Source organism: Dermochelys coriacea, chromosome 3 (genome assembly GCF_009764565.3).
Source record: "Dermochelys coriacea isolate rDerCor1 chromosome 3, rDerCor1.pri.v4, whole genome shotgun sequence".
Classification (NCBI taxonomy): Eukaryota; Metazoa; Chordata; order Testudines; family Dermochelyidae; genus Dermochelys; species Dermochelys coriacea.
The window spans coordinates 129,573,732-129,590,072 of record NC_050070.1 but is presented as its reverse complement, the minus strand read 5'-3'; the positions used below and the strand labels follow the sequence as shown (position 1 = coordinate 129,590,072).

Below are 16,341 nucleotides of genomic sequence, written 5' to 3'. Positions count from 1 at the left end.
CTTTCTCCACTGCCTCTCACCTGCTATAGTCTTTCTCTCTGGGGGATTCAGCAGCAGGTATGCAATGGGACAATACACAGCTAAAAAACAGCAGTATAGACAGGGAGGCATGGCTTGGGTGAGTAGAGAGCATGTACTTGCATACATCCTCACACCCTTCAGTCTCATCTTTTACCCTGTTCACCTAAAGCTGTGCCTGCCTGGCCACAGTGCTGTTCATACCCTTGCTAAGGGGGCTATGCGAGTATGTATTCTACCGGCCACCAAAAGAAAAGTACAGGGTGAACCTAAAACAAAAGATGGAGAATCTACCACTTCCCTTGGTAGTTTGTTCCAGTGGTTAATCACCCTCAGTGTTAAAAATGTGTGTGTCTTATTTCTAATTTGGATCTGTCCGGCTTTAACGTCCAGCTGTTGGTTTTTGTTAGATTAATAAGCCCTTTAGAACCCAGTATTTTCTCCCTGGGAAGGTATTTATACTTTGTGATCAAGTCACCTCTCAATCTGCTTTATCAAGAAATATAAAACCTATCACTTCTCACCAGTTCAGATCTTGTTACCCAGGCTGATAGTAATGAAAAACCATTACACTTGACAACTGTTCAGCAGCCTATGTGAAATGAGTTGCTTGTCTCAATTCTGTTCCCCTCAGAACTGCTAAATTCCCTGAGAATTAAAATGAAAATTAAATAAAAAAATCTTGCAGAATGTTTTTGTTGATCTAAAATAAGGATTTCAATAAGTGAATCGCTGCGTCAAAAGTCTTGTTTACCATACTGAATTGATGGCCACTTCAACATGAAGTTTAGACAAGGAAATTTGCCAGAGAAAAACTATCTAACATCACAAATCTGGCATGCAGATTTGAAAGCCTCCAAAACAGAAAATAAATGGCTGAGCAGCAAACTGCCATTAGGTTCTTAAGAGCTACAGTTTTAATTGTTCATATTAGGAATACTTGTATTATTAGGTATTATTTGGAATTTCTGGTATTGTGTTTTTCTAGCATCATGGGTGAATCACTATAAACATATGGGCTTAACAGTAGCTGCCTCAATAAAATATAAGCACAGAAAAAGACTCTACCATCATGGTAACAGGCATAGCCAAGGGAGTTTCAGAAAATCTCTGCTAAATAGGGTGAAATACTAACCAAGGCTAAGGACTATGCTATTTGATCTGTAAAGGCAGACTCCCACTTCCACACCATGCTCTGCTGATGTCAATGGGATTTTGAATGGGAGCAAGCATCTTTCTGTATGAATCTGCTTAAAGGATTTGTGTCTACTTTGGATTCAAGTGAAGTGTCAAAGGTCACAGGTATAAACTGGTGGGGGTTATTACACTGACAGTGTGGTCAGCACTATACAAAAAATGGAAAAAAACATAGTAGCTGCCCAAGTAATTTACAATCAATACAAGGATAAGACAAGAGCTCATGAGGAGATCAGATGGTGAGAGCATAATTTTACTAGCTACAGAGAGGATGGGGATGGCAGTATCATGAGGTGTTGGTTAGAGTTTTAGGCCTTTGGGAAGAAGTACAGGAGTTCCCTGATTATAATTGTTATTTTATGAGCTGGTTAAACATGTAAACAGAAGCTGAAAAAAAATCACAATGTGAAAAAGCAAACATCAAATACTTCAAAATCCATGCTCAGTTTGAAGAAATATAAATAGGACTAGGAATGCAAGACCTTTCCTAAGGAATGGATAAAAAAGTGTTCTTTTGTTCAGGACTCCACATCTAATATCCCACCACAAAAGATCAACCCAAGAGAGATATGTACTTTTTGATATTAAGCATTTTTGTTTGGAAGCCAAATATTTGTGTGCAAGTAAATCCACATATCAAATAAATCCATACCCTTAAATAAAGAAGAAACACATCTATTAGCAAAAGTTCCATGAAGTAAGCCATGTGAGATAGCAGATAACAGTGATACCATGCAACCACTCATATGAAAGTCAAGGTGATGAAACTGTATGTGTAAATGTTGGAATAATCAAAGACCTCCTTGTAACTAACCACAACATTCTGTCCCCAGAAAAGCATAGGCAATTGAAGAATACATGACCATTCAGTTTTCAGATTCCACTGCTGTAACATGTATACTTGCAATATTAAGTAACAGCAAGGGAATTCTTGAGAATAGGCCAGAAACTACACAGTTTATCAGTTTGGCTTGGTTAAGAGCCTGTGATATCCCAAAAGAACTAATTAAGAAAGAAGCAAGTATGAACTCTGTGTAAGTAATGATATTTTGGGCATCATTCCTGGGCATAATGATAGAAAAGGGAAAAAAGATAAAAGCAAATAGTAGATGTAATGGAAAACTTCAGTGTTCCTTCTGGAAAAAAATCTCTCCAGTCCTGACAGATGGTGATCCTGGAAACAGACTGGGAAACAGACTAGAGCTGCAGCTCTGCTTCAGCAAGAATGTCATTCTGCAAAATTAGCACAGGGGATTGTGTTATTTCACTGTATAAAACTTCTAAAATTTGTAGCACTGTCTCTCATACGGTAGTAGGTGGTTGTGTAGTCCTCTTTAAGTAAGATTGAGCTCTTCATCACAGCATTTCAAAATCCTCTCCTAGGTATTTGAGACATTATAAGCCCAGTCCTGCATCCGCTCATATAAATGGAAAACCATTAACTTTAGTGTGCAGAATCGGGTCCTATGCACTGATTTGGACCCTGATCCCGCAGAGACTTGCACACATGTGACTCATTGACTTTAGCGGGACTACTTGATGTGCGTAAAGCTGAGCACATGCATGAGTCTTTGCAAAACTGGGGCCCTGGTCCTGAATACAGAAGAAAGATGGGTTTCTTATGGCTATATTCCAGCTCACATCATGACTTTGATTGAACAAAGCAAACATTTTAGCGGTGTAAGTGAAGAAACTGAACAATTTGTGTCTTGATTAATCAGTTAAAGCATTTGAAACTAACCACATTTTTTTCTTGATTACAATGAACATGAAAAATCCCATGAATTTGCTTGTCCAGTAAGTAATTCAGCAGAACCGTGGAGCAGAAATTAATGCCACACACTGTGGCAGAGCTATTAGACAATTATTTATTGAGATTTCAGCACATGCATAATCCTTTTTGGTTGAGGTTAGTGAAATTGAGGGAGCTACTGGGTTTTATGATCACTGATATTGCAAAACTCCTGTTGGAGGCTTCAATTAAGTAAAGCACTTAAGCACCACTTAAATACATCCCTATTTAGGATAACACTTAAGCATTTTAATATGGTCCTGAATCAGGGTCAGAGTTGCATCAATCATTACATTAAAATACACTTCTGTGTATATTATTAAATCTTAAAACTTGTGAACATTTTATGTGGCTCTTGGCAACTCTGTCTGACTCCAAAGTGACTCTTCAGCATATATGCTAGATTGGACTAGATCACTGGACAAACTGAACTTTATGGATCCTGGGGTAATAACTACCGTAGGACAGGACACTTGGAAGGCTCTCCACACCATTTAAGTCACACAAGGCTTAAAAGCAGCCTGAAATGTTGATGTTCTTTTGTTCTTACATATTAACTTCTTTTCTGGTCGTCTCCCTTCTTGTAATTATTATTATAATAATAAAGGTTTCTGCTCTGAAAATATGCTTAACTATCGGGAAAGTTTGGGTAAGGGAGCCTTACCAGAAGCCATATCTCAGTTTCTTCAACTCTGCCTATTGTCAGGCAAAAATTAAAATTTAGCTAACAACTAAGACAGAAACCACAGATCAAGCAGAAATGCTTTAGTAGCCCAAGGGCACTGACAAATGTAAACACTTAATAACCTTATATGGTTAAATGCCTGCCCAGTAACTTAGCTCTTAAAACAGAACAAAACTTCCCTTCACAGCCCACTGGATCTTTGTAAGCACTCATCCCTACCCCACCCTCACCCCGCCTTTTTCCCTCGCAAGGTAGACATAGATGCTTAATGCAATTAGGATGACCTCTATACATGTGTACTTTTTTATTTTTATGTTTGTTTAGGGTTTTTTTTTTACTTGTAACAATATATACGAATAAATTAATAAAAGAATGTATATAACAGGCCACTGTAGCACCATATTTTGGAAGCTGTTTATCAGTCTTCCTGGTACCATGAATAAACCTCCTTTAACATTGTCTGTGCTTCCCTGATTCTTGGGAAAAAAATCTTTTTGCCTAACACTATCTTCCAGGGAGCCAAGGTGTCAATTAATCCTACCACTACAAAAAGTTTAAAGTGCAGGGGGTAGTGCTGCTGCAGTTCACAAAGCTGCAATATTGTTAGTGCTCTCTCTGTAGAAAGAGAGCTGTTGTATTGACCTAAAGCACCTGGAAAAGTAATTGGTACAGTTGCTTGTACAATTCTGATTTATCATACATTTTTGACATGTTTGAAATGAGGCTAAAAGGCAGTCTCTAAAAAACTGATTAATTTGTTCATGTGCACTGATTTAAAGTAAAAACTTGTGGGAATGGCAGTCTTTGTTTGTTGTTCATTTTCTACAAACAACGGTTTAACGTTGATGTTAATACTACTTTTCATCTTTACTGAAAAGAGTGTGTGGTGATTCCTCCTCCCTTCCCCTCTCCCTCCCCCTCCCCCCACCCCCGTTTGGCTACTGGTGAGAATTTTTTTTCACAATACCAAACCTTGGACAGTGTTGTTTTTTTTAATTGTTCTTAATACTTAAAATGTTTAAAAAGTAAAACTCTATGGAATGTTTGCAGTGAGTTTACAAGGAAGAAAATTATAAGATATAGAAATAATCATTTCAGCAATGCTGTTGCATGACACTATATGTTGGCACATAGGTATCATGTTAATGAGCACTGTACAAAATCCTAAAAACTGAGACAGGTAGAGAAAATGGATAGCTGTCACTGATAAACTAAATCATTACTTACCTGGACATCGTGGAGTTTTATGTGCTACAGCTGTACCACTGATTGGACGTCCATTGGGAGTGACACACCAACAGTATCCTGTGTAACTATGACATTGAACCTGTCAGGAAATTACATCAAGTGAGGGAAATCTATGAGACATATGTTGACCATATTGAAATGTTCATGGCACATAGAGTCTATATTTATATATGTCTCTTGAGTACAATGGAGTCCTCCAGTAGAATATATTTTTAAAGATATCAAATGTCTTTTTCTGTGTCTAGTAAGATAATCCACTAATAGACCGCAAAAAGAAAAGGAGTACTTGTGGCACCTTAGAGACTAACAAATTTATTAGAGCATAAGCTTTCGTGAGCTACAGCTCACTTCATCGGATGCATCCGATGAAGTGAGCTGTAGCTCACGAAAGCTTATGCTCTAATAAATTTGTTAGTCTCTAAGGTGCCACAAGTACTCCTTTTCTTTTTGCGAATACAGACTAACACGGCTGCTACTCTGAACACTAATAGACCATAATTCAAGTCTGATGAATATCCTTAAAGCATAAAAGCAGAGCCTCCCTCAAGCACTCTACAGTAGGTGCTTCAGTGGAGAACTGAGGAGAAAGCTATTAATGTGTGTTTGCTTGTTGTATGTCCTATACTGAAAGAATAGGATACAGGCATTATGAAAAGCTCACAAAAGCTCCCTAGGGGACACATGGATTGACTGTCTCCGTTCCTGAAGTAAGTCCCCTCTAGCTTTTTTCCAGATAGACAACATATCATCTCGCACACAGTAACAACAGGATACAGCACATTTTCCAGTATTATTCATGCCCAAAGCTCTCAGAGAGCAAACTACTGGAATGCCTACTTTACATTAATTGCTTTATAAATCCCAACGTCTTAACATCTCTCCTGGAGTCTAGTGTCACTTTCTCTACCATACTGATATTTATATGGTAAATGTAAACTATTAGCTACACTTAAAAATGACTACAGTAACTTTCTACATGACTCTACTTTTAAAACTTATTATAATGGTAGCAGAAGACAGTCCTGCTTAGTATGTATCTGACTGCGATAAAAGCTTCAGATTGTACCCCTCTTGGATTCTAAGTCCTTGCCTGAGTAATTCAGTCTCAGTCCATGATGCCTGAACAGAGATTCAGCAGGGGTTAGGGAGGATTACTGTATGACTCATGGCTTTGGAAATAGGATATGGACTCTTTTACCACAAGATTATTGGTTTGGATCAGGAACAGGAAAGAAATCATACACATTTTACCAGCTAATGACTCGTCAGAGAGCTATGAGAAATGACTTGGTTGTCTCACCCTAGTGGAATGGGGTGCACATCACAATAACCAACATCACATTCAGCTATTTTGTTGATCATTTCTGAAGAGAGGCCAATGACTAAATTGGTACAAAACGTGAACTATTCTCCCACTTCTAAACTTCAGTGTTAATGGAATTCCCTCGCTGCATCACAAACACATGAGCATGCTGAACAACAGGACATAAAAATACTGAGCCAAAACTTTTCAACCTGGCTGTATGTGCCATCATCATTACACTCGGGAATGAAAACTTGCTGAAGCTCCTTGCGGGCTTGTTCCTGGGTGTATTTTCTCTCTGCCACACACCTGGAAACATCTAAGGAAAGGGAGAAAACAAACAAGATGAATGATGCAACATTAAAGAGAGTGTAGGTGATAGCCCAAAGTATAAACAAGGAAGAAGGTTCAGAGACCCAAATAAAGAATTGGATCCTTTCTTTCCTGATGATGTATTGTTACCCGAGTGTTTAGAAATAGGAAAAAAATGAAAGAAAATCAAAAAAGTTATATCATCACTGCTTCCCTTTGGTACGATCCTGCATATACATCTAATAAATGTATCTATTTTCTATTAAGTGTAGTTGGTCTACCAGCAGTACACCTACTATTAGGTTTTTCCTCCCAACATTTGTCTATTTAGCCTGCAAGCTGTTTGGAGCAGGGATTCTCTCACACAATGTGTTTGCACATTGCTACATTGCTTATCACAAGAGGGCCTTCCTCTTAGTGGCATCTCTAGGTGCTTCTGTAATACAAATTAATAATAATAATCTACTGTACAATATGTGGACTAATTATTTCACTTGCAAGGAGTATGTATAATAATTAATACATCTTTTCTATCCCTAATTTCTATGATTATAAAAATATAGCTAACAAGTCAGCTGTGGTTTATGGGATTCGAGAAAACTGAAACATACTTTAATTCTGGCAAACTTGGATTCCCCAGCCATGCCCCCTTTTCCCTTGACCCACCCACTGTGCCAGAGGCTGGGGGTGGGGGAATGGTATTAGAGCCACTATGCAGCCTCTATGGAACTGCAGGATTTCTGAGTACAGGTCAAATTCTTCACTGGCCAACATCCACCTGGTTTAGGGAAACTTTGTGCTAAGGAAAAACTTCTTAACTGTCAGAGTGTTAAGCACAGGAATAAATTGTCTAGGGAGATTGTAGAATCTGCATCATTGGAGATTTTTAAGAGCAGGTTAGACAAACACCTGTCAGGAATGGTCTAGATAATACTTAGCCTTGCCATGAGTGCAGAGGACTGGACTAGATGACTTCTCGAAGTCCCTTCCAGTCCTATGATTCTATGATACTAACGCTAAACTGCCGTAAAAGGACCAGAGAATCTGGCCTCGAAAGTGCTAAATAAGTGTAAAGTAATAGTAGTTATCATCTGAGTGCTGGTCTAGAAATTAGGAGTCCCTTAGTCCTAATCTTTGCTCTCATATTGGTTTCCTCTCTGGACTTGGACAAGTCACTTAATTTCTATGCATTAGTTTACGTCTCTGTAAAGTGGAAATTATAATACTTATTTCATAGGAGTGTTCGGAGGATTAATCCAGTTTGTAAAGTTATTAGAAGTGAAAATCATTATGACTTTATAAAAAGTTAAGTATTAAGATTAAACATTGAATCATTATGATGTTTCAGAAGGGACATCTGAAGAGACCCAATATGTCACCTAGCAAATGGACAGAAACCTTCTACCCTTCACAGATACATAGGAAAAGTTAGTTAACAAGAGGCTAAATTGTTTTGTATATGCACTTTAATAATTTCTTAGATTTTCACCAAGGGAACTTGCACTTCCATTCTGGTTAATGTACTGTGTAGCTTAGGTAGATTTTGTTAGTCCATGCTCTGCCAAAGTTAAAAACCAAAAATATTTAATCTACCTTCAGTGTCTTAAGCCTTATTATGAGCTTGGTTTGGTTACACAGTACTTACTTACATGTGGTTTTAATGTAGCCAGTGTTTTAAACTGAAAATAAATCACTCCTTTGGTGGAATTCTGTCCTCATTTTTTTATCACAACATGTGGTTTAAATGTCTAAAAGGAAAAGTGATATAAATTCCAGCACATAAGGTCTCTACTACAATACTGATAGAGTTATAAATTATCTCTAATATTTGAATTATCATAAAAGCATGCCAGAGACAGATAAATTCTCCAAACACCTTGTCCGCCACCCTGTTCCTGAACATCTCTGCCTTCTAAAGCCTTCATATTTGCAGTCAATTTAATACTCCTAGCCTTTACAGTGATCAATTTGAATGGAATAGAAAACTCAAGTTTGCAGTCTAATGTTTCTTGGATTATTTAGCTATAGGAAGCATTTGAAAGTTAGTAGCATGGAATTACAGTGCCTCTCTAAACCCCAAAGCAAACCCGGTAGAAAGCTCTCTTATCAAGTTAAGCAGCGGAAACAGTCAAACTATTATTCCAGATACATCCTTGTAAATTATTCTGCTTTTTTGATTTATCAAGATTTATAATAGCACATGGAAGAACTGTGATTCAGTTAAAGCTGGGAATGTGATACAAACTTATAAAAGTGAGGAACTATAAAAGGACAGGAAAGATAAAAATATCAAATCTGTATTACTAATGACACATTTGATTATCAAAACAGATGGGCTAAATTCATCCCAAGTGCAACTTCATTGAAGTCATATTATTATACAATTTTAAAGTGTTATTATGGAAAAGCCTAGAAGCCTCAGCCAAAAAGCGGGTCCTGTAGTGCAATGTGCTATGTACGCACCTAACAAGAGGCAGTCCTTGCCACAGAAGGGCAATACTTGAGACAGACAAAGAGTGGGATAAAGGATGTATTTTAGCCCCATTTTACAGAGGGGGAATTGAGGCACAGAAAACAGAAAAGTCAAATGATTTGTGAAAGCTCACACAGGTAGTTTGTAGCAGAGCTGAGGTCTCCTTTCCCCCACCTCACTCGTCCAGTGTCTTTAACCCAAAATCATACTTTTGCTTGAGTTAAAACAGGGTGATTTTGGATTTAAACACTCACCTATCTTGGACTGTGAACTTAGGTTAAAATATTATGGTAATTATCTCTGAGGTGTGTTCGGAGGACTAATTACTTCATGGGCCTGGTTCTAATTATTGTTATGCCTGGTGTAAATCAGGAGCAACTCTACTGATGTGAATGGTGTCCTACTGGTGTGAGATCAGCATCAAGTTAATGTCTGTGAAGCACGTGGAAGATGAAAAGCATCATATAATGCTAAGTAGCATTTTTAGACAAAGCTTGCACCCTCACAATGCTATTGTACTTGGGTTTCCAGCTCTACAAAGAGAAACATTTTTTAAAAGAATCTGATTTCACTTAACTTTTTGAAAGCATTTAATGACAAATTCTCTCAACACTAAAGGCCTGAATCAGTTGCTGGTTTGTGAGTGGTTCCCCACTGAACTCAGTCTAGCTCCCGTCTCATGTAAGGACTGGGAACCAATCCAATAGTAATAGACAGGCCCAAGGTGGAGTTCAGTATGTGGAGTGGGTGAAAGATCATTTGGATTTAGCCCCTGTAAAATGTTGAGGCTTTATCTGCCCAGATTCAGACAATAGAAACCCCAATACCCGCAAATGGTTTATGCACACATGTAATTTTAAATCAAGTCAGTTGTGACATTGGGTACGATTCTTATCTCTGCTCTGGCCCCTGTACTTGAGGTACATGGGCTGGAGCAGCATAAAGGCTGCCTAAAAGCTCTGGTTGTGGCTGGGGGAGAATTCTCCTGGCACAGGAACTGGGAAAGACAGCAGCAGGCTGTCCTTTGAGCACCCCTTTGCAAGCATGGTGGGGAGCAAGAGGGGCAGGATGGGAGTGGGCAGCAGCACACAGTGCTGCAGAGATTCCGGGCAGTGCAGGAAAGCTGCCATAATTTAGTCGACCAGTGCTGTCTAAATTACCCCAGTGACGACTCTAGCCCCTGGAGCAGCCCACAGTGGGAGAGCACAAATGGCTTAAAGCCACATTAGCCTCTATTTCCCTAGGTTTCAAGTACAGTAGTGAGCCTCTTAGGATATGTCTACACTGCACATTAGGCCCAGGCTCTGACTCACGTTTGAGCCCAAGTCCCCGTCTCATCCACACACAGATCAGTCTGACTAGGGTCAGCAAGCACTCAGGATCCAGGTCCTGGAACTCTGGTAGGGGCGTGGGTCACAGCTCAAGTCCTGCTGAGAATCAAGTTCAAGCCCTGCCATTTTTCAGTGTGGACACAGCTCAAACTACAGACCTGAGTCAGAAGTGTAGTGTAATATGGACGCATAAGCGTGGCTATAAGACCCAGGTCTAGCAATTGTTAACCCAGGTTTACAATGCAGTGTGGATGCTCAAGCACAGGCTTGGAAACACCATGTCCACAAGCCTAGGTCCCACAGACCCTGGTTTACAATGCAGCGTAGGCATACCCCTAAAGGCACAGCATAGAATTTCACCCACTGGGTTCAATGGAGCTACTCCTGTGAGTAAAGAAAAGCATGTGCATATTTACAGGATCTGGGACCAAATTCTCATACATTTTTGAAAATTAGAAACATAGTGAATCATAGAATCATAGAATCATAGAATATCAGGGTTGGAAGGGACCCCAGAAGGTCATCTAGTCCAACCCCCTGCTCAAAGCAGGACCAAGTCCCAGTTAAATCATCCCAGCTAGGGCTTTGTCAAGCCTGACCTTAAAAACCTCTAAGGAAGGAGATTCTACCACCTCCCTAGGTAACGCATTCCAGTGTTTCACCACCCTCTTAGTGAAAAAGTTTTTCCTAATATCCAATCTAAACCTCCCCCATTGCAACTTGAGACCATTACTCCTCGTTCTGTCATCTGCTACCATTGAGAACAGTCTAGAGCCATCCTCTTTGAAACCCCCTTTCAGGTAGTTGAAAGCAGCTATCAAATCCCCCCTCATTCTTCTCTTCTGCAGACTAAACAATCCCAGCTCCCTCAGCCTCTCCTCATAAGTCATGTGCTCTAGACCCCTAATCATTTTCGTTGCCCTTCGTTGTACTTTTCGTTGCCCTTCGTTGTGCCTTATTTTTCGTTCCTTGTGCAACCAAAATACTACTGAAATCAATGAAAATTTGAAGTATGCAAGGAAATTCTTAATGTAGGATCAACCTTATAGTTAACAGAGGAATTACCCAGACTGGAACAGATTGCCACCCCCATCTAATCCACTGTCTTGTTGGATCATATTAAAGAAGTTTTGTATTAAAATCACAAATGAGTTTGATTCCCCATAGTTTAAATTCCAGGGTATTACTAATTAAGAGGTCTCTTGGTTTTTGGTACTGTTTCTCTCCGTCTATGTGTGAAACTTGCAAGATGCTAATTGTGTTAGTACATTCTAAGACAGAGTCTGTTCTCAAAGCAATTCTTTGTAACAACAACTACTCACACAGAGAGAGACTCAAAGCAATACTCTGTAACAACAGAAACAGCACCCAGAGACTCCCCGCCCTTTGTTGTATTCATCTTGCTTTGTTAACAATTGTGATTAAAATAGAGATGGAGGATGTATGTGGATGCATGCTTGGTGTGGATAATTACTGAATGATCAGGGAGGTGCCTGCCGAAGAATCCAGTGTTCATCGTCTGAAGAAGGCGTCAAGTGGAAATAACCAGAGGACCCCCGGAGGGCAGACTGGAATCCACCCAACAGCCTCAAGAATGGGAGAACCAAAGAACAAGGTAACATCTGGCAGCACGGAGCCGTCAGGAATGTGCCATCTGCTGATTGATTCAGCAATTGATGATGAAGCAATTCCCATAAACTGGCATAGGAAGAAATTCCTATAAAAATGGACTCTAGAAAGTGAGAACTTTGGGGTCTGATTCTGTAAACCAACTTCCAGGAGCATCAGATAAGCATCTGACAAGGCCCTGCTCCCTCCTCATGTCCAGGCCACCTGGCCAGTGGCTTGGCATGAGCAACTCTAAGGCTGGTAACTATGATAACAACCTTGCAGAACCTGTGTGTGTGTGTGTGTGTGTGTGTGAATAAATATGAGATTGAATGGAATGTTATAGCTATAACTAACTGCTTACTATGAGTCTTTCTGTATTCACAATAAATGTGGCATTTTGCCTTTTCCCCTTTAATAAGATCCTGCTGGTTTTTATTTTATTGATATAACATTTTGGTGGAGAATTGCAAAAGGGGGAATATTGGTAAAAAACCTCAGTTATTGTAAATATTGGTGTGCACACTGCCAGGTCTATTGAGCTAGGCATTTCTGTTGAGTTAACCAGACCTGCTGCCCTCTGAGAAGGTAGCAGGGAAAAACAAGTTAACCAGACCTGCTGGCCTTCAAGAAGGTAGCAGGGGACTTGCTGGCCTCCGGGAAAGTAGCAGGGGAAAGTGTATAGATTAAGCTACGATTACTAAACCTAAGTCCTGTTGTTCACTGAGGTATCAGGAGCAGCAAGAAGGCCTAAGGGCCAGGCTAAGCTACTCGCTAGAATAAGGAGTAGCAGGTTCAGAGAATCTAGGCTGTGTCACTCGCTGACCTGTGCCAGGTGTGACGATGAAATTTGATAAACTATGATTTCAGAATCTAGGCTTCAGAGTAGCAGCCGTGTTAGTCTGTATTCTCAAAAAGAAAAGGAGTACTTGTGGCACCTTAGAGACTAACAAATTTATTAGAGCATAAGCTTTCGTGAGCTACAGCTCACTTCTAGGCTGTGTCACTTGCTAAATAATATCAGGAGTGACAAAGAGATTGAAATATCCATGTTAAGATGTTTAAAAGAAAACAGGGTAAGCCAGTACCAGAGGGAGGAATGGAGTCAGAAGGAACTCCAACCTCACCTTTTGTTAATGAAATTACATCTTTTAAACAAATTCTTCAAAAATTTGGGCACAGTCCTTGGACTAAACAAGCCCTAGCTGATGTCTGAACTATTTCGGACCTAAAGGATAGATTGGCTCAGTATATCCTCATATACAAACCTTCTAGTGCTGCCAAAAGAGATGCAGCAGCAATTTGGTGTTGTGGGAGGCATGTAAGGATTCTTACCTCCGCTTGTCTTCATGTAAAGAGGAAAAGGCACAAACAGAAAAAGGAGCAGACAATTGGAAAGTCCTGGCTACAAATACCCAAAGTCAGCTGAAAATAGTGAAAGAGGCACTCCAGGAATGCAAAAAGAGAGAATTCCTGGCAGACCAAGCTAAAGCCTCTGAGAAAATTGAGAGAGAATCATATGCTCCAAGGTATGGTAAAGAAATTAACCTTGAAGAAGGGCAGAGCACCTGCAAATCATAGTCGTTGTGAATCATTAATTAAGAGTCTGAGACAAAAATTGGGCTTTGCCTTTAAACAGGTAGCAGCCATTACAACAGGTGAAAGGGGAGAAGGTCCTACATACGGCACCCCCAGGCACAATTACAAAGAGGAAAGAGAGTGAAAAAGGTAACTCTACAGAGGCTGGAGGGAATTAAGCAGCTAAACTTTGTGAAAATGTTAAAAAGGAAAAGTGTTAGAGAAAGAGCATTCTTGGTTTCTTTGCAGCCATTCTGAAGGAAAAATGGGCCCTTTTCCAAAGGAATGTCTGTAAATTAGCCAGGCAAAAATAAACCATCTGATTAAAATCATTTGTCTGGACAATTTAGTCAAATTTGCTAAATGAACATAAGAGAGTTCAATTGGAACTTAACTGCCTCAAATGTATAAAGGGAATGTAAGATGTAAAAAACAGAGCAATGTAGAAGGGATGTTAAGGAAAAGAAAATGTGTATGTATCTATCTGTGTGTGTGTAAATATGTAAAGTTCTAAGGACCAATTGGTTTTGTTTTTGTTTTAATTAATACCACTAAAAATCCATTTGACTCTTTAATTCAAAGTTGAAAAACTGACAGACCTTTTTGTTAGACACAGGTAATAAGTGTTGTTTGGCTTTAGGATTTGGCATTTAACCCTTAAAAGGTAACTCAATGCTTTACAAAATTTAAAATGTTTTTAAGTTGTAGCTGCAGCAGGGCAGTCAAAATCAGGAGAACAGAAAAAAAAATTCTGGATTCTTTTTGGTTGGTTGGTTGGTTGGTTGGTTGGTTGGTTGTTGTTTGTTTGTTTTTGTAACAAAATAGCAGATGAGAGCTGTAGTAAATAAATAAATAATAAGAAATTTTAAAAAGACAGTGCCGCTCTGAAGCAACAGCAGGGGTGAGGTGCACAAAACAAAAAGAAGCAATGTTAGAAACACTGAGTCTTAAAATGGCTCTGAGTAATCAGACTGTCACTTTGATAAAGGTACATGAAAACTCTATAAGCAAAAAAAAACAAAATAGTTACACCTTATGTAAAAATTGATATTGATAATGTTATAGAAGTTAAACTATGGAAGGAATGTGCATTTGCCCCTGAACATGTGCAGGGTATATTGTAGAAGGGGCAAAAGAAATGCAAACATACCATGCTACTTAATTAAAATACTATTAGGGCTCCAAAGGGAGCCACAATAGGTGGGTTTTCTTTTTTAGATTGCTGTGTGTTTTGGAAGCAGGAGTTAAAAAAGTGATCAAAACTCTGGTGAAAGTTGATTGTGCCCCTTTTAAGATGCTTTAAATCCAAAAGCAGAAAGTGTCTGTGAAAATGCAAATTACCTAAATGATAAAGGAAGGAAAGAACTAGCAGCACAAAGGAGCTGCAGATAAAGGACATACCTGGTCAGCAAACAAATTGTCTAAATAAAAGGCATGGTATAACAAGATAATTTTAATAAATTTAATGATAATAAGTACCCCTGTAACAATGTATAGTGTGTATGATTTCTGGAAAAATCCTTTAAGGTCATATGGTAATGATGCTTCTCAGCTATTACCTGAAAATAAACTTAAAGCTTAACACAGCAGGAAAAACGTTATAAAATTGGTCTGCTGTATAAGAAGGAAAACCGAGGTACCCCACCTCATGGATTTAATTACTAAACAGTGCAATAATTTCCCTCTAACCCTTAAAAGATAGAAGCCATTGAAACCTGGCCTGCCTATAGAACAAAAATAGGAAAATATGGGGGTAATTCCTCTGTTTTGCCTGCAATCAGCAAGGGTATTTGTAAAATAAATATTTTAAGCCATAATCTGCCACCCCAAAAAGGGGTAGAAACATGTTCTTTTGTCTTTCAGAAAATCAGGAAAAGCTGATGCCAGCTGAAGAGCAACCCAATACCATGAATCTACTGTCACAATAGAAATTGTGTTTTGTGTTCTATGTTTTGTCTTGTCTTGTTGCTAGCACTGTTGTGTGTTTACAAAAAAAAAAATACTGCAGACCTGCAGGTAATTAAAAATAAATTAAGCTCTCTGTCCCAGCTACGTAACAGCCTGATACAAAAACAAGTACATGCCAATGTAGACTTGGTCCAAATTGGTCTGGTAACCTAAAAGCCTGATGGAATCTTTGGCAATGGCTTAATACTACCACATGGCTTATGCATGAGAAAGAAAAAATTTAGAAATAGGAAACTACACAGCCATAGCTATGGGATGCACTGAAATGCAGATACTTGCCCTAGCTACTTTGGAACACAAAATGTTCTGAGTCACATTGGGGAAATATTGAGGGTTTGATACATTTGTTAAAACAAAGAAAGATCATTATTTGACACTTATCAATATGAATGGATGCAATACGTTTCCAATATTGTAAAATCAGACTTGTTAATGGGAGAAACTGTTGTCAAAATTGCACACCAACAGTCCCTGGAAGCAAAGGTATTGAAGGTTAGCCCGCTCCCCATATTACACATGGGATCCTTCTGGCTACCCTGGACCTCGAGCCAGTGGGCTGGGGAGGGAAGGAAGCTATTGGACATTAGAGGTTGTACTGAATGGACTCCTCAAAAGTGGGGGTGCCTCACCTTGCCTGTTGCCCCAGAACCTTGTAGTAAAGATATATCACTAGGATCATGTATGTGGCATGAATTGGAATCACAAACTCAAATTGCCTCACAGTACCTTCTCTTGAATAGGCTGCATAGAAAGTGACACTGACAATTATAAATCTTAGTGTCAAAAGAGTGATTATGTTGGATCATATGAGTTTGATTCTCCATAGTT

General features: G+C 39.1%; 1 protein-coding gene across 2 annotated transcripts in view; it reads right to left on the bottom strand.

Moving 5' to 3' along the window:
• Nucleotides 1-16,341, bottom strand: part of SMOC2 (SPARC related modular calcium binding 2) — a 191,993-nt gene that overhangs the window by 101,839 nt on the left and 73,813 nt on the right. For both annotated transcript variants that reach the window (XM_038397794.2, XM_043511322.1), the window contains exons 3-4: nucleotides 6,456-6,562; nucleotides 4,920-5,019 (exon numbers count right to left, since the gene is read on the bottom strand). In XM_038397794.2, coding sequence (XP_038253722.1) covers nucleotides 4,920-5,019; nucleotides 6,456-6,562 — 207 coding nt within the window. The remainder of the gene's footprint in view (nucleotides 1-4,919; nucleotides 5,020-6,455; nucleotides 6,563-16,341) is intronic.